General features: G+C 41.4%; 1 protein-coding gene across 29 annotated transcripts in view; it reads left to right on the top strand.

The window, feature by feature from the left end:
- The window catches only part of SGIP1 (SH3GL interacting endocytic adaptor 1), a 198,500-nt gene that overhangs the window by 168,062 nt on the left and 10,932 nt on the right, over positions 1-19,506 (top strand). For all 29 annotated transcript variants that reach the window (XM_070592718.1, XM_070592725.1, XM_070592710.1 and 26 more), the window contains 2 exons: positions 7,510-7,621; positions 16,440-16,595. In XM_070592718.1, the coding sequence (XP_070448819.1) occupies positions 7,510-7,621; positions 16,440-16,595 (268 nt within the window). The remainder of the gene's footprint in view (positions 1-7,509; positions 7,622-16,439; positions 16,596-19,506) is intronic.

Here is a 19,506-nt window from a genome sequence, read left to right as displayed (position 1 = left end):
GCTCGGGTTCGGATGCTGGATCAAAAAAACTCTCCATCCTGTCTATATGGAGAAATTGTCTAGGATTTGGTCGTGTGAGTCCTCATACCGAAGACATTTCCCTTATGACTTTGTCTCCTTCCTCGTGTCCATTGTTCACAATAGTCCCTGTGTTGAATATGCTTGATGGGAGTTTGATGATGAAAACGAAGTTTAATTTTCCTGTTTTCTGAGTCAAACAGATCATTTCAGGAAGTTAAGCAGGGCATTAATCTTGGATGATGGTTTGGGAACTGTAAGCAAAGACCCAATTTGAAGAAAATTCTCTATAAACCCCGTTGGCTGACCATGTTTCTGGACTGAGCGGAATTTGAAAAGCAAGAAATGTATGCAAGTGAAATATATATATATAAAATATATAAATATAAATAAATATATATATATAAAATGAAGAGGAAGACTGAAAATAACTCTAATCTTTTTTCCTCCCAGAAATTCAGTATCCTTAACTCCATCCTGTAATAACTGACGTCCTTAAGCATGCCTTCCGCGTGTTTGAAGGCAAATGCCTTGCACACTGAAAAGCATGTAGCAGGTGTCACTCACCCAGTGCCACTGTGGGTTGAGATGAGGCCTGGGGGGCATAATGGCAAGAGCTTGGGGTTAAGTGGACCCACACCGAATCCTGACTCTGTCACTTACTTCCTGTGAGAATGGGGGCACACGACGATCTTCCTTCAGACTCTGTTTGTTGATCTGTAATATGTGGTAACGCCTATCTGGGCACAGGATTGTGGTGATAATTAAACAGCGCACTGAGTGCAAAGCATCAAAGACAGTGCTCAGCTCACAGCAGGTCCTCGGGAATGAGACCGAGGCCTCCTCCTCTGAGATTTGCCCCTTTTCCTCCTCCTGGCACTCAGCAAGTCAATTGATGCTACCATCTCAGGAGGTGAGAAGCCAAAGCAGCACTTGGGGAAGTGCCTGGGCTTCTTGAAGCCTCCATTGGAGCATCTTCAAAATAGTAATAATAATATGTTTTTCCTAAGTGTGAGGATTCAATGAGGTCATGCATGTGAAACATCTAGCATAGTCCTTGGAACATATACGAAAGGTATATGTTCAGGTTAGCCCCCATCACAGCATTATTATTTATTAGAGCAGGCTATGGCATTCATTAGACTACCAAAAACTCTAAAATAGACAAAAACACAAATATACCAAAAATACACAAAATATTTTATTTATAGGTTTTTATATGCAACATATAACACGTAAACACATATATACGACATACACATATATAAGATATAGTTCATATAATTTAAGCCAACTAGTTTATGTAAAATTGTAACATTCAAGGATGTAGAGAAAAAGAAAAAAGCAACATTTTATATGTAATAACTTTTCTTTCACTCTTTTTCTTACAAACCTATCCTAAAAATTTTTTGAAGGAAAGCTGATGTGATTTTTAAAAAGTAATGTTAGTTTATTAATCATCACTTCAGCTGAGGTTCACAAAGTCACAAGATCACTACCCTCCTTCTAAAATGGAGCTCTCGTGATGCGATTCTTCCTGCTGACCTCAGAGGGGCTTCTAACCTTCCACCTGCCCTCGTGTGCAAAGTGCATCTGGTGTTGAGGGGAGCCTGAAACAGTGTATTACATGCTGTGATTGCCAGGCAAACTCTTCGCCGCTGCTAGTGACAATAGCTGTCATTTATTGGGTGCTGATTAGGTGCTGGCATCAGACTGACACGTGCTGGTGTTTCTCTTTCCCAACGTCTTTATCAGTATCTTTGTGGTTATTGGATTTTGTAGAAAGGTAAATACCAACATGACAGGGAAGTATTATAACATTCATCCCCCTTCTAATATCGCTTTTCCCCAATTGACACCAGCATCCACGCCATCTGTCCCCATTCGTGACATAACACAGGTCAGTCAGTTTCCCCGTGAACCACTGCTTCACAGTGGGCGTACCGTGCAGATGCAGAGCCCATTTCTTGGAAAATGAAAGTGCCGGGCTCAGAAAGGATACAGGATTCCATGAAGTCAACAAAAATGATGGTGTAAAGCTCTTTGGGTCACACTCAAAGTCACTGTCAATTGAGGATTTGGCAGAAATAAAACTATTAATAACTGAAGAGGAAGAAAAAAAGGAAGCTTACACCATAGCCATTTCAAAAGAAAATCAAGAAACTGAAAGGCCCTTAGGAAAATTTGTAAAACTCTCAATTAACTCAGCAATAATGGCTCACTTTACGATCATGAATCAAAGCAAATCTGAACCTAGACTGTGTTTAGAGCTGTAATACAACTTTACCGGAAAAATATGCCCTTCCTCAAAATATCAACAGAAATCATTTTTTTCATTCTAAGAACTCATTAGTTATTTGATCGTGGTTTGTTAACAAAAGATTTTTATGCAAATTTAGTTTGACTACTTAGAGTCCCAATCAAACCTTTTTATCATTTTATACTATGAAATTTTAGGAAGTGTTTAAATACATTCATTTTTAAGTGACTTTTTTCTGACACTGACTATCCTCAGATAACAAAGACATTCCTGTATCATCATATTCAATCCTTACAACTTCTGTAGAAACTGCTATCTCCATTTTACAAAATGATGAAGCTAAACCTCAGAGAGGTTAAGTAATTTGCCCAAGGTCACACAGTAAGTGATAAAGTCAGGATTCAAATTTAATTTAGTCTGATTCCAACATTCTCTGTCTTTATCACTGTTATACAGAATATACTCTGTAAATTATCATAGAATGGAGTATCATTTATCTTTTTACTAATTCTAACTAATATGATCCACCTTTTTTTAGAGAAAGCTAACTCCATATCTACTCTCTGCGGCTTCCCACAATTCCTGGAATTTCTTCTGTCTTCTTTTATGCATTCTGAGACTTGCTGTTGCCTCTGTCCGTTGGTTCCATCTCCCGCATTCTCATTCCTGGCCGTAAGGGTTACTGGGCTCTCGCCCAGCAGGCCCGGTGGAGTGGGCAGTTATTTGGGTTGGTTGACTGCAAGGGTGGGATCAGTCTTATCGACAAACAAGCCGGCTCTCTCTGCTGCCCATCCTTCAGGTTGCTCTCAAAGTGATTGTTTCTAACCCCCGATGGACAGAAGGGAAAATTTGCAGTTCTGGTGACACCTGGTGTTGGTCAGTGCACATCCTCCCTACAGCCAGGTGAGGTTGCTGGTGCCAAGATCAACGTCCGCTGTAATGGAGGTGCAGCTAGAATCAGCGAGCTGCCAGGGTCAGATATTAATGACAGTGTGCGGTCAAGACCGACGCGCCCGCCTCTGATGCGCTCTACTGTAACAGCAAAGTAGAACAGCTGGAAGTCTGGGTGGCATGCTCTCTGAATTGGAGCTACCTACTTAAGCTCTCAAAGTTTCTGCATCTGTAAGAAAAGGATGTTAGGGGCCGGGCTGCAGTCGAGTGCTTAAGTTCCCACGCTCCAACCTGGAGGCCTGGGGCTCACTGGTTCCCATCCCGGCCAGGATCTAGGAGCTGCTCATCAAGCCATGCTGTGACGACATCCCACATAGAGGAGCTAGAATGACTTACAGCTAGGCCCCACCTCCTCACACCATCGCGTTGGGCATTAAGTTTTTAGCATATGAATTTTGGGGGACGCAAGCATTCCGACTCTAGCACCACAGATGTTATTGTGCATCATTACCCTGGAGAGTTTGGTCTTTAGCTCGTGGTTAAGTGTTCCGGTTGCTGGCTGATGGGCTTTAAAACAAAGCACACAAAAAGCAGTGAAAGCTTCATTCCTAGTGATCCATCTGTTACTCATCCACTGACGCAGCCCAATAGGGGAAATGTTTGAACCCAACTGTAGCAAATTGATGGTCAACTAAACCCCCAAATATTTTTTCACATGTTCTTCTGCCAAACCAGTTTTCCCCAAACCACAATTGTTTGGTTAACTTTTTTTTTTTTAAAGATTTTATTTTTTTCCTTTTTCTCCCCAAAGCCCCCCAGTACATAGTTGTATATTCTTCGTTGTGGGTCCTTCTTGTTGTGGTATGTGGGACGCTGCCTTAGCGTGGTTTGATGAGCAGTGCCATGTCCACGCCCAGGATTCGAACCAACGAAACACTGGGCCGCCTGCAGCAGAGCACGTGAACTTAAACACTCGGCCACGGGGCCAGCCCCTGTTTGGTTAACTTTTAATCTTGGTATATAAGAATTCCACATTTGTTTTTGCTGATATTTTTCTTATCATTTCCAGCCCAGTATTCCAAAAGTTTGAGATAATTTTGAGTACTTTCAATGAGTCTGTCATTATTTAAGATAATCTCTGTATTATCTTAAATTGTGATAATAATCTTAAAAGTAGCTAATCATTATTGAGGGCTTACTATGGATCAAGCACTGTGTTAAATGTCTTAACCTCATTCTATCCTCAGAACAGGCCTACAAAGTGGGTATTACTATATCATCCTTGCCAAAGATCAATCAGATGGCAAGTGTTGGAATCAAGGCTCAACCCCAGGAATGTCTAATGCCAAATCCCAACCTCTTAGCCACTACAGTGTGCCATTTCTGAGCGTCTTTTCTAGTTTTATCCAAGGCACTGGAGAGCCCAGACTAAGGATAGGCCTCTGGGATATTCCACCAGAGGCTTCTTTCTCAATGGACAGAAAGCCACTGATTCATGCTCATTGGATATGGTGATTCATCTAATTGTCGATTCACTTGGCAAGACTATTATCTACCCAACTTTTCCTATTTTATTCACAAGAATATCATAGAAGACTTTTAAATGCTTTGCAGAACTAAAGAAATATCATGCCTATGACATTCCTTTTATCTACTAATATCTGCATTTCTTTCTAACTTTATCTTTTTCTTTCTGAGAGTTCTCCTCACTTACTTTATTGTCTCCTTTACTAAATTATCCACTGCACTGTAGCTAGAGTGATCTAAACTCAAGCCCTATTATAAACTCCCTACTTCAAATATTTCAGAGGCCGCCCGTCTTCTAGAGGGTGTCTTAACCCCTGTTCCAGGAACCCCAAGGACTTCAAGAAATTAGTAATTCTATTTCAGATTATTTAAATGCTGTATATATGTGCGTGCTCTGAAAAGCGTCCACAGATTTGTATTAGATTATCAAAAAGTAACTCTAATTTTGATGCCCATAAATCACTTATACAATAAAGACAAATTTTCCTAAATATTTATACAGAACTCTTCATGATCTAATTCCTAACCCCCCAAGCCTTGTCTCACCCTTCAATACCTGCCACATTCACGCACACACACATACACACAAATAAGACCACACGTTCTGTGGTTTCTCAAAATGCCATGTGTTTGCTCAGTTCCGCACGTATGTACATGCTGGGCTTCTTCCTTTCCCCTCGTGAGATCTGACTCATCTTCAAACCTTGGTTCCAGTATCACTTTCTCGATGAACCCTGCCCTCTCCTATCCAAGCAGCATGAAGTGTTTTCATAGCCATTTGCTTGTAGCACTCTTAAAGCCTTTACCAGATTGCTCTAATTATTTGATTGCAGATCTATCTATCCAATCACATTGTGGCTATGACCTGGATATAATGGTGAGAATCGAAACAATGGCCTCTGCTCAGCGCACCGTCTTTATTTATAGATGTGCCCAAATTTTACCTTCCAGAGATCCAACAAGGAAAGCTTTGATGTGGATTTAATGAGAGGTCAATGTAATCCTGGCTCTGTTTTAGGGACTGTGGAGGTCCCATAAAGGAAGCTCATGTCATCATTCCTTCCTTCTAAAAGTTTACAGTCTTGGGGGTGGCAAAGACTTAGACGTGCATACTTCCCCTTAAGACTCCCCCGATGGTGCTGTAATTGTTTGCTTGTCCTCCAATGGCCCTGTAATTGACTACCCAGGTGGCAAACTAATGTAGTCCTCAGAGCCTAAACTATGAACTCTACATTTCTGGGTACCAGCCTTGAATATTCTGCATACCAGCTGTGCAAGTTGTATAAACTCAGCCTTGGTTCCACCAACTACAAAATGAAGATAATGCTTACTTCACATGTTTACATAGATAATTGCAAAACACATAGTAAGTCTGCAACGGATAATGGTGATGGAGATAATGCTGGTAGTGAATATTGATGATAATGACAATAATGATATTAACATGTTGAACTGTAACTCCTTGAGGACAAGGATTATGTTTATTTATCTTTGAATCCCCAGCACCTACCATGGTGCCTTGTACGTAGTAGATAGTAAGCAAATGTTTGTTAATGATCAATTACCAAGCTCAAGATATCAAAAGCCAAGGGAAGATAGAAAAAGAAGAGACTAGAGTGAACTGGAATTGTCAAGGAAAATCTAATTAAGGAGGGAGATGTACAAAGTGTAGATTGAGTCAGAGCCAGAGAAGAGGACGAAAGTTACTGAAGGTGAAGGGTCAAATATGTCATCTGGGCAGGAAAGGGAAGGGAAGGGAGAATGTGTGTTGTTTATAGGAAGGAGAAGCAGTGAGCTTGCGACATAATGAAATACTTCGTCGTAACTGAAACCTTACTGTTCGGTACCACGCCTAGAGATTAACAACAAAGACAACGGTCTACACTTTGCTCTGTTTGGAAACTTCAGGTCATATCAAAACTGCACAAAACTATGTTTAATTTAGACAGACTGTGTTGTCTAATGGGAAAAACATGAACTTTGCAGGGCAGCAAATCTAGGTTTGAATTTTAGTTTTGCCACTTAAAGAACTGTGTTATCTTGCGCAGGTCACTTACGTCTTTGAGCTTCAGTTTTTTCTTCCGTAAAATGAGAATAATAATGCTTGTCCCACAGGCTGGTCTGGGGCTTGAATGAGATAATCCTCGTAAGGTATCCAGAGCAGTGCCTGGTATGTAGCAGGTGTTCAATAAACAGGAGAGCTGCTGTCTTTTTTAACAGTGTGAATTGATGCATTTATGTGTTTGTGCTGAGTCAAGGTGTACGTTTTGGTTGTGTGTGTTTTTGGACATGTAAACTTCACCCTGCTTGATCTGAGGGTAATTGGGCTTTTTGAAATGGAAATAATCTGGAAAAGAACATGTGTAACATGGTACCCCATGACTGTTTCTCCTTTAAAATGAAGGAATGCCAAAAGTTTTGAGTGTTTGGGCAACTGTATAGGGTGAATGCTCAAATAGGAAACTAATGATTTCCTGTATTAATTACCTGCTGTACAAACTGTCATGCAAATACTGCCCTGTGCTTTATGTAAAGCATTGAAAGCCTCTATGGCTTTATTCTCTGCTTGGATTTTTTTCTGTGGTAAAATACATAATGGGATTAATTTCAAGTGTGTTTGTCTGTAAGGCAGCCAAATATTTCCTTTTAAATACTTGAGCTCTATGTCGAATATTTAGAGTTCTGGTTCTTAGCACACTACATGTCTTTTCAGTAACAGATTTCATCCTGTGATCCTCTAATGGACTTTTAGTCCTACATGCACTAAGGTGTCCCTGTGTCCATAATAAAGGAAAGTCTTTCATTTCCTGCAGGTTCTTCCAGAGGACCCAGCCCCCTTACCATGGGCGCCCAGGACACCCTGCCCGTTGCAGCAGCATTTACAGAAACGGTCAACGCCTACTTCAAAGGAGCAGATCCAAGCAAGTAAGCCTGGGCTGTCGGCTTGATCTACTGTAGTCTCCAAACTCTATCTTATTCAGTGGGGGAACCCTAAATATAACTAGTTCATTCCTTATCTTAAAACCAAAAGAAAGCCAGTGAACAATAACAGGTGGCATACCCAGAATGGAGGAGCAGAACTAATTAGGAATATTAATTCACTGCTTTGAAGAAAATCTTCCAGAAGGTCCAAGAATCTAATATCTCACTATCCAGAGATCTCTGATTCAGTTTTGGTCACAAGCTACAGAAAACCCTAACCGAAGTCTATCAGCAGTGAGAAAATGTATTATCTAGATCTAGATCTGAATGTCTAGATCTTGTCTTTATTGTCGTAGTCTTTCCTGGACATATGGGAGTCACCCACATACAAACTGAAACAACTGTGCATTGGAATGAGAAGCTGGAAAATAAACACCTTTCCATAACACGTAGATTAGTAAGAGGACAAGTTATATATTACCCTTACTAAGTAAGGAAAAGTTGACAAGACAAATTATAATCACAGCAAAGTATAAATTCTAGGGGAAAATGCACCACCTTCCATCGTCATGAGCCTGATTTCTCCTGTATCACTACGTAGAGACAGTGGACTAGACTGAATGCACATGTAATGTAATTAAATATTTTGTCTTCTTATGAGAAGTTCCATGGATAGGGTTCAGGAAGTCTGTGGATTCCCTGAAATCTGTGGGATATATTGGATGCAAGATATTTTGCATATCTTGTGTGTGTGCGCATATGTGCATTTGTCCACAGAGAGCGTCTACGGCATTCAGCAATTTCATAAAGCGGTTCATGATCCAAAAAAAAAGTTAAGAGTGATTATTGATCTACACTGAAAACTAACCACCTAAGTCAAACTGGTTTTCAAGTGTGTCACTAATGCAATTACGAATCTGACTGTGATGGATATATAAAGGGCAGACCTGGGTAAGCAGAGAATTGCTCTTTATTTTTTACTAACAAGGACTGGGGTTTAGAAAATCTTAGAATCCTTGGAAATAAGAATGAGAGAAAAAATTAAATGAGCATTTAGAACACTAGACTATTTTATATAGAACTTGGATCTCTACATATAATTTAAGTGGGAATCTGTATGATTAATCATGAATTCTTTTTACACTTCAGAAACATTCATATTTTGAAGTCTAAATCTAACAATATTATGCTAGGAAACTAACATAATTAGTAACTCCACCTTTAAGTGTCCTGCCTAGCCAATGGGGTCTGTCAACCTCCCTAAATGTCACGTCCTTTTAAATAACATTTAGGTTTTATTCTAGGTCCAGAGTATTATAGAAAAACAACACTGTGGACCCTGTGTCTTGGTCGATTTGGGCTGCTATAACAGACTACCATAGACTGGGTGGCTTATAAACAACAGAAATCTATTTCTCACAGTTCTGGAGGCCAGAAGTCCAAGATCAAGGCACTGGCAGATTCGGTGTCTAGTGAGAGCCAGCTTCCTGGTTCACAGTAACCTTATGTGGTGGAAGGGGCTGGGCTCTGTGGGGTCTCTTTTCTAAAGGCACTGATCTCATTTATGAGGGCCCTACCATCATGACCTAATCGCCTTCCAACAGCCCCACCTCCAAATACCATCACATTGGGGATTGGGTGTCAACATATAAATTTTGGGAGGACACAAACATTCAGTCTACAGCACTCTGGTTTCTCCCATGTCTTTCCTCTTTAATCTCCAGAGCAGGAAGGTCATTTGCCAGCCACATCCACATATCCATAGAAATTAAAGCTACCTCATACAGAGGTTGCATTTGAACTGTTAGCACAAGTGAGGACCATGAGCGTGGGTGGTATATATGCTTTATAGACATACATACATGTTTGTTCTGCAGACTCTTCTTTGAACAAAGAATTTGCATAACTTCCTGTCATACCACTTGTAAGGACTACTTATGACTGACAGACCTAGACCTTAGGAAGCTCAGGCTGACCTGAGTTGAGAAAAGAGGGTAGAAACACAGCTTAAAAAATATAGGAGTAGTCAGGAGGGCAGAGGGCTATCTGTAGTGGAGTGAAAAACACTGGGAATCACACAAGAATGAATTCTTTCTTGTCTGCTTACTAATTGGCTTTCATTCTTTCATTTATTCAGAGAGACTAATTGGTAGTGGGGGTACTTCCACTTTTGCCACCCCCCCAAATCTATTCTCAATGTATCGCGTCACTCCTTTGCTCAAAATCCTCCTATCTTGGTCAATGTAAAAATGAAACAGTCTATATTGGTCTACAAGGCCCTATGTGATCTGTCCTTTGAGACCCCTACCCCGTCCCAGTTGCCACCTCTCTGATCTTGTCTCCATCACTCACCGCCTTATTCAGTCCCTCTAGCCACACTGTCTTCACGGCTATTTCTCTTGCATCACCCCAACCCCAACGGCATCTCAGGGTCTTAGCATTTGTTGCTCCTTCGACCCTGGTGAAACCTTCTCCCAGCCAACTGAGTGACTTGTCCCCTCACTTCCCTTGTGATTCTTCAGCAGATTTACCAGAGGCCTTCGCTGTCCATCCTAGGTACAATGGCAACACTCCTCTCCATCCACAGTTAACGCTTCCTTCCTCCTTACCTCACTTTCTCTTTTTCCATAGCCCTTCTCTCTAACTAGCATGTTACATGTTCTCAGTGTCCACTGGCTCTCTCTTCCCCCACTGGAATGTAAGCTCCATGACACCTGGGACCTTGAGCATTTTGTTAATTACTGTATCCTCAGCACCTAAAACCGGACCTGGCATGGAGTACTCAATGCACATTTGCTAAACAAGTTCAGTTACTCACCTAACGTTTACAGAATGGCTACTATGTGCCTGCCATTGTGCTAGATGGGATGTATTGCGGGTGAAGACCGTTGATACGGAAAATAAGACTTGTGCGTAAATATAATAGAAAGTCCACTCTAGGAGGGGCGTAGATGTGATGCAATGGGAGTTAAGAAGCCCATGATAATAGTCTTTTTTAAATCCCAAGAAGTAGCGTAGCAACCCACCAGTTACCTTGTGCGCCTGTCCCTATACAAGCCGAGTTCTTCATCCTGTGTCAGTTTCCCCAGCACACTACAACAGGCGTGCGGGGAGGTCCACACCAGTGAGCCTGGTATCCATGACCTTGGCATTCCAGTGACGTGGCACTTGAGCCAAATTAATATTAGTGCTTTTCCTATGCCCTTCCAAATGAATTGAGCCTTTGACTTCTGGGTGGCTGCCTATATTGAGTTTGTTTTCGACTGCATTGCCATAAGTAGTTGCAGTATATACTGTTTATTGGTAGAGGGAAAATTCAGTATATTTCATTGAAATTATGAGATCTGAAATTTATGAACAGATCATGAAGTGACATTCTTCTAAATTTAATTTCATCTCCAGGCAGTGAATCATTTTAATTGCTGTTCCTTTGTTATTCATTTTCAAGGAAATAACTCAAGTTCGAAAGTTCGATCGTGGGGTGAGGTGGGGAGGGGGAGGATAAAGCCAAACCCAGCACCGCGTGGAGAAATGATGCAGCAAAGGATGTGGATTTGCTTTGCCTGAGCTTCCCTCGTCCTGCAGCAAAGCCTTCCCCATTATTTTCAGACCACACATTGGAAACCAAAATTCACTACCTTAGTTATTACATATTATGACATACAATCCATTCAAATATAGTTACACTCTTTCCGTGAGTATTCAGAACACCTGTAACAGGTATTTTGACGTCTGAGTCCTTCTCAGTAGCTCGTGGGCAGAGGACTCCTTGACTTTTGCTTCTGGCGGGGGCACACATCTCCCATTATTAGCTCCTATTCGAACATTGGTGCTAAGGATTAATTCTATAATCCCCCAGACAAACTTAAGTTTCTCAGCGATGTTCTATTCTTTCCTGATCATCATATTTCAATTATTATTCAAGTCTCTGTCTCCCTCCTTAAACTGGAGGTTTGGGCAAGGACCACGTTTGTCCTGTTTCTCACTGCTCATTCTAGTGCATTCCACCATGCCTAGTACATTTTATAGGCACCCTGTATATAATTGCTAAGTGTGTGGATTTTCTTTTAAAACATTTTATTGAGTTCCTCCTCTGCAATGGGTTCTGTGTCGTGCATCTTCATCTTCCCAGAACCTCAGACACAGTACTTGCCTTCACAATAGTAAGTAAGATACGTGCAAGAAACTACAAAATAGTTTTCCAAAAAAAAAAAAATCTGTGCATTTGTCCAAGGAGCCTAGAGAAAGGAAAAACGAAGGAAGTCTGAATGGAAAGGATATTAAGGAAAGCCTGCCTTCGAACTAAGTCTTGAAATATGAAAAGGAGTTTGTCTAGTACCTGAGCAGATGAAAGGGGATTATAAACAAAGGAAAGGAAGCTGCATACGCCCAGAGGATGTACGCTCAGAAAAGAAGACCGTGGCTTGCTTATCAAAGCAGCACATAGAAGCCATAGTTTATGAGAGGGATGCATTTCTCATGGTCTCACATAAATCAAATTCACACGTTGCCTGACCAAAATTGGCCGGCATTTCTGTTGACTGGCTAACACGGCGCTTCCTGTGGCAGATAGGGAGAGCCAAGTTTGTAAGTCACTTGGCCAGTTGACTTTGAAATTTTGCCATTCTTTACAAACGTTTCATTTGTGGGGATGCACATGACTTCAAGTTTTATTCATAAAGTAAGTTTGTTAATATTTCCGTATTGCAGTATTTAAGATTTCCATAATTCAAACTCACATGAAACGTAGCCACATTGCGTACTGATAGGAGCAATCATTAAGGTTGAACAAAGATCTTCCTTTTGTGAGTGTAGGTTGAAAATAATAATTTTCACATAGAAAACTTGAGATCGACTTAGACATTGGATGGATTAATAAGTCAGCAAAGATCTGACTCTGACAGTTGAGACAAAGCCCAGAAACGTAACTAAGTAAGGAGGCTTGGTGCTTATATTGGCTCCTATTGACTACTTCTCTCATCGTCCACCCAACACTATAAGCCCTGTGAGACAAGGGGCTGTTTTGCTCATTTTTTAATTGCCTTCCTACTCAAAAAACAAACAAACAGAAAGCAACTTACATAGTTAGGAGCTAATAAATGTTTATTGACTTAATAATTGCCACCTCGTCCCCTTGCTGACTTGCTTTCAAAAGAGAAGTTTTATCCCCCACCAAGACATCCTTAGATCTCATTTTGAGCAAACTGGAAAAGAATCTGAGCAGATACCCATCCATTAGAAAACCTTTGGGTCACCACTGCTAACCATATGCTGAGTGATGCTAGGCGCCGAAGGTTAATTGAACAAGTGATCTGACTAATTACTGTTTTCTTCTAAAGTTGTCAGACAATATTCTGCATGTCCACATGTTGAAAAACATCACAAGTAGACTCAGCTTGATGGGAAGTCCAGGCTCAGCACCAGTTCAGCATCAGTAAATCAAGCAAGGTTTATGGATCTAAAAGACAGAGAAGGAAGACAGCAGAGTTGGCACCACACCAGGAGATCAGCAGTATTCTTCAGAAGAGATGGAGGTGCAAATTTCCGGGAACCAAAATTCTCATTCAGAGCAGTGCAGAATTACCAATGATAATATCGGGGGGGAGGGGGGAGCATGACGACTTTAGGAAGCTCACCGGCCCTCCGCCTCTACCCCAAACCCAGCCCTGTACACACAAGGCTACAGCAGCTCTTCACACAAACTATTCTGAATGTGTGCCCAGGACCATCTCACCTGAGCCGCAAGCGCCTCATCAATCACAGTTACCAGTATACGGATGTGAGCAGTTTTCATTTATTAACCTCGGTTTCCCTAGAGAGTACACTCTTGAGCTCAAAGTTGTAGAACTGTGCAAGGGTCAGTTATCCAGAGGAATGGGGAAGTCATAAAGAAGCTGACTCATTTCAAATATTTACTGTTTCCTGAAGAAGAATAATCCTTTTGAGATTTCTGCTTTTGGCCAAGGTAGAGTAACAGGGACCATTTACCTTTCCACCTGAAAATAGCTCAAAAGCGAACAAGATATATGAAACAATGATTTCCAAGACACTGGCCCTCGGGTGAAGGACAGTGCCCCCGGAGAGGCAGGGTGTGCCGTATGATTGCCCCAGCTCACTTTCCTGAGGGTTTCCAGGCCGTGGCACAGGGGGAGCCCAGCAGACTCCCAGCTGTCCATGGGGAGGTGTCTCACTGAGGCACACTCCACGACTAGACTGGCTGAGGGGGTGCCAGAGGAAGCCGATGGCCAGTGGGTATTGCTGGCCACCATGCACTGCAGACGCTGACTGTGGAGGCAGCATACACATGACAGGAGCCTGGTGCTGGAGAGTCCACCTGCCCTGCAGGATCTGGGGCCTGGGGCAGCCATGTGCACTGCAGGAGCCAGATGCCCAGAAGGCTGCCTGTGCTACTGGGCACTAGCAAATCCACACACCGGGGGTGCCACATGCACTGCAGGAGTCACACACAGCCCTCCTGAGCTGCAAGAGCCTGGCACGAGATAAACCCCGAGTACTGCAGAGCCTGCCCAGCCAGCACGCTGGAACAGGAGGGAAAAATCTCTTCTTCCTGCAGTATCTTTCCAGCACCCTCTGCTGACAAAACATGGTGCTCGTTGGCAAAGAAAAAATACATGCAGGGTTCAACAGTAATTTTCTCAGAGCAGGCACTAATTTAATGGAACTATATTGATTTTATATAGAAATTGATACAATGATTCTAAATTTCATGTGGAAATGCAAAAGACCTACAATAGCCAAAACAACTTTGAAAAAAGAACAAAGTTGATGGACGAACACTACTTAATTTCAGAACTATTACAAAGCTACAGTAATCAAGACAGCGTGGTATTGGTGAAAAGACAGACAAAAAAGATCTGGGGAACAGAATAGAGAATCCAGAAATAGACCCACACATAGATGGAGAACTGAATTTGACCAGAATTGCCAAGTGGAGAAATTCAGTGGAGAAAGGACAGTCTTTTCTCAACAAGTGGCGCTAGAACAATCAAGCATCCATATCCACACACTTAAAAATGAACTTGAATCCATTCCTCACACCTTATACAGCACTTGACTAAAAATGGGTCATAAAGCTAAATGTAAAGCTAAACGTGAAAAACTTGTAGAAGAAAATACAGGTGAAACTTTTGTGACCTTGGATTGGCAGAGATTTCTTAGACAGGATTCTAAAAAAATAAATTAATTGATACAATCCATAAAAGAATAAATTGATCAATTAAAAACTTCTGCCCTTCCAAGGTCCTCTTAGGAGAAAGAAAAAGCAAGTCACAGACTGGGAAAAAAAATCTTTGCAAAGCATGTATCTGATAAGTGATTTGTATACAAAATGTATAAAGAACTCTCAAAATTCAATAAGAAAATAGAGAACTCAATTTAAAAATTGGTAGAAAATTTGAGCAGGCACTTGCCCAAAGCAGGTAACTGATGACAAATAAGAACATGAAAAGATGCTTAAGATCATTAGCCATTAGGGAAATGCAGGTTAAAACAACAATGAGAAGCCACTACACACCTATTAGAATGGCTAAAATTCAAAAGATAGATCCTACCAGGTGTTGGTAAGGATGTGGAAAAACTGTACTCTCCTACGCAGTTGTATTTTTCCACTTTAGAAAACAGTTTAGCAGTTTCTTAAAAAGTTAAAGGTGCACCTACCATGTGATCTGGTGATTCCATTCCTGTATACGCATCCAAGAGAAATGAGAGCACATGCCCATACAAAGATGGAGCATGCCTCTTCATCACAGCTTTATCTGCGACAGGCGAAAGCTCGGAAGAATCCAAATGTTCTTCAACAGATGAATGAACAACAAAAAACAAAACCTCTGGTACATCCGTATGCTAGCTGGCAGTGAAAAGTTATGAACTATTGATGCATACACTACAAGGAGGAATCTCAAAATAATTATGCTGAGTGGAAGAAGCCAAACCAAAGAAAATTTGCATTCCTTGCGATTCTGTTTATATAACATTTTAGAAAGTGCAAACTAATGTGTAGTGTCAGGAAGCATATTAGCGGTGGCGTAGGGTTGAGGAGTGGAAGGAAGGAGAAGAGCAGGAGAGAGAGATTACAAAAATGCAGGAGGAAAGTTTTAGGAATGTTGGGTATGTCTGTTATCTTGGTTGTGTGATGGTTTCACAGTTGTATGCTATGTCAAAAATTACAGAATTTTGCACTATAATTGAGAGCCATTTATTATATGTCACTTATACATCAATAAAGCCCTTTTTTAAAAAACAAGATTATTCTTCCTTCCAAAGTATCCTCCCATCGTGTTAACTTATATAATTATTTTACAATTTCAACCAAATAGACGAGGGAATGGAATGAAGATCTAGTTAAGTGGGAAGCCAGAAGTTTACCTCGTGAGAATATAGAAGAACATGCTTGAGGCATGCGTCATGTTACTCAGAGTCAAACAAGTCCTGGAGAACAGTGTGATAACATTGTGTAATTTAATATCTTCAAATATGCTGTCGAAAATTCAGAAGTCAGAGAGAGAACCGCCAGAATAGATGATTCTATTTGTAAGGTGAACATTTAGACTTTTCTACAGGAGGGGAAAAGCTGCACTTTTCTTCTTACAGTTCAAAAACACATTTTAAAAAATGGCCACTTTTTTCGGATGAATATTAAAACAAACCATTGAGTTCTCGGGGCTTAAAAGTGAATTAGCAGTTGAGAGTGGAATTGTAAGAGCTTACGTTTCGGCTCCTCTGCTGCGTAATGCCTTTTTCACCACTGTTTTGATTCACACATGTTGACCCATGTTTCCTCTCCTGTGTTTTGATGCGCCAGATGTATTGTGAAGATTACCGGAGAAATGGTGTTGTCCTTTCCTGCCGGCATCACCAGACACTTTGCCAACAACCCATCGCCAGCGGCTCTGACTTTCCGGGTGATAAATTTCAGCAGGTTAGAACACGTCCTGCCAAATCCCCAACTTCTCTGCTGGTAAATATATTTTGCACGAATTTTTTAGAGATGTGTGTGGCTTCGAGCTTTATGCTTAGGTGGGGGATATACCTTAGCAAGAGAGCAGCACTGTAGAGAAATTACCACTGCGCAGATACGTTTGTAGATTCACACCCAGAACTCTCACCCGCTGTAGTTTCTGTGGGTGGTTGTGTGTGTGCATGTATGTATTTTAATGGTCAACTGTCTCAAGTGGCTAATGAGCCGTTTAGAGTAATGAAGTCTGTGTTAGTGACAATTTATTCATTGTCTGTTTTACTTACCATCGGTAGACAATGGGTGAGGATGGTGGGAAAAGAGCCCAATAAAAGGAGTACAAGCCATTTGTTGCATTAGCATCTTTTTAAACCAAGTGATATTTGAGCTGTGAACTACTCTTCATATGAGCTTAAAAATCTGTTTTGTGAAACATGTAATTTCACTGTGAGGTAATTGTTTTGATAGAACTTTATGTGTATGACATCAAAGAAGCTTCTGTGAATTTGGTTATGTAAATATACTTCTTCACGTTTCCTATTAAATCTGAATATGATTGTCTTTATCATATAAATGCACACGCATATTCACGCAAACACACACAGTACATGCCATTAAAGACGATCAACTATACAAATTAACTATTTGCAATGGATGAGATGAAAAGAGTTCTTCTTGACAGCTCCTCTCTATCAGCAAGTCCTGATATTCCATCTAAAAATCTCTCTAAAGTGGCCACTTTTTCCCCTCGATGGTGACCTCCCTTGTCCAGGTGACCATTGTCATTTCCCTGGACCACAGCATTGCTTTCCCTCTTCCCTCTCAGCATCCAAACTTGGCCCCTTCCTACGTTTGTCACGCAACAGCCAGATGAACTTTTATGAGGCGAATCAGGTCGTCCTTGCTCATAACCTCTGGTGACTCCACATTGCATCTGGACCAGAATCCAAACCTGTTACCCTCACCTGTGAGGCCCTGAGCTGTCCGCTCCTCTCGGTCCTCATCTCCCACCAACCTGCCTCAGCAGCCTTGTAGCTCCAGCCAGTCCTGCCAGATGTCAAACGGGCTGAGTCCTTCCCCCTCAGGGCTTTGTGTGCTTGTTTCCTCTGCCTCCAATACCCTTCCCACCCTTCTTCATCTGACTCCTCCTTATCCTTCAGGTCTCAGCCCCGCTCAGCCTCCCCTGACCATCCCACTCTCCTCTCCAGCCCCAGCCACCATTCCCAAATTGAATACTGTGTCCTCTTGTTATTTTCTCTCAGGTCCCCTATTCTCTCCCTTTGTCACACTTAATAAATTAGTAATTATATATCCATTCGTGTTTCTTCATTCACCCATCTCCTCACTAGACTGTAAAATCCGTGAGGGAATGGAGTACATCTATAGTTCACCACCACATCCTCAGCACCTTCCGCTGAGCTTGGCATCTAATGAGTACTGGAGTAATATTGTTGAATGAAGGAACAACTTGACTATAATTTAAAGAATTTAGTCAAGCCAGATATTTATGTAGAAATAACTAAAAGTTGTTGGTATTTAGAATTTGAGGACGAATATAGTCACTCATTTTCTTGACTGAATGAGAGTTTTTCATTCCAGTGGTAAAAAAACAAGTCATGGGGGGCCGGCCTAGTGGCATAATGGTTAAGTTCATGTGCTCTGCTTCAGTGGCCTGGGATTCATGGGTTTAGATCCCAGGCCCAGACCTACACACTGCTCATCAAGCCATGCTGAGGTGGTGTCCCACATACAAAATAGAGGAAGACTGGCATAGATGTTAGCTCAGCGACAATCTTCCTCAAGCAGAAAGAAGAAGATTGGCAACAGATGTTAACTCAGGGCCAATCTTCCTCACCAGAAAAACAAAAACAGGTCCTTCAGGTGATTACCAAGATCACCTCCTCCTCCTTTCAATGTCTTAACCAGAAAACTTGATTCTAGGTTTAAAGGTGTGACAGAAATCATTGCCCATTAAATGAAAAACAAATGTGAAATGATCAAGATTGGAAGTCAGCAACTTCTTATTTCAGTTTCCCTCCACGGTTTTTCCTTAAAGATTGGCACCTGAGCTAGCAACTTTTGCCAATCTCCCTTTTTTTCTTTTGTTTTCTCCCCAAAGCCCCCCAGTACATAGTTGTATATTCTCGTTGTGAGTGCCTCTGGTTGTGCTATGTGGGACGTCGCCTCAGCATGGCCTGACGAGCAGTGCCATGTCCGTGCCAAGAACTCAAACCTGTGAAACCCTGGGCCACCAAAGCAGAGCGCGTGGACTTAACCACTCCGCCACAGGGCCCGCCCCTCCCTCCACGTTTTTGCTGTGCACATTGAGCGAATTCATTTTATATTTTGAGGTTCCTCCATCTGAAATTAGGAATTAGGTGCCGCCATCTCACTGGCTTGTTTGTAATATGACTGGTGTGATAGTTACAGTTTTTGTTGCATTTTTAGGCAGTTATGTTGCCAAGTTCTTAGGCATATGTGCAATATAATATAATTATATTAATATATCAGTCATGAATTGAATTAAGTATTCTGAGAATGTTTTTGTTTGGCAAAACGGTATATAGACCCTTAAATTATTATTAGCTAAAATAAAGAAATAGAAAACGAAAATAAAATGTTGTCATTAATTTAGACCTTGTTGACTTTAAATATGTGATTATTGTGTCAGGGCTGTGATTGGTAACGCGTTAGTCATATGGCCTATTTGGTTTTGTTACAAAGTACTGCTCACCACCACTGCTACCACCCCAATTTTTAAAAGGCAAGGTAACCAAGCATTATTCTCAATTACAAGGCAAGCTACCGTCTTACCCCCAGCCTATTCTCTCATTTGTGTTTACTGGAAAACTTCATTTATGCTGGCAGTTGGGCCCCGGGAGATATTGGGGTTTGCAAGTCCTGCGACAGGGAC

This window comes from Equus przewalskii, chromosome 24 (assembly GCF_037783145.1).
Source record: "Equus przewalskii isolate Varuska chromosome 24, EquPr2, whole genome shotgun sequence".
NCBI lineage: Eukaryota > Metazoa > Chordata > Mammalia > Perissodactyla > Equidae > Equus > Equus przewalskii.
The sequence above is the reverse complement of the archived record's forward strand: the minus strand, read 5'-3'. Positions and strand labels throughout refer to the sequence as shown.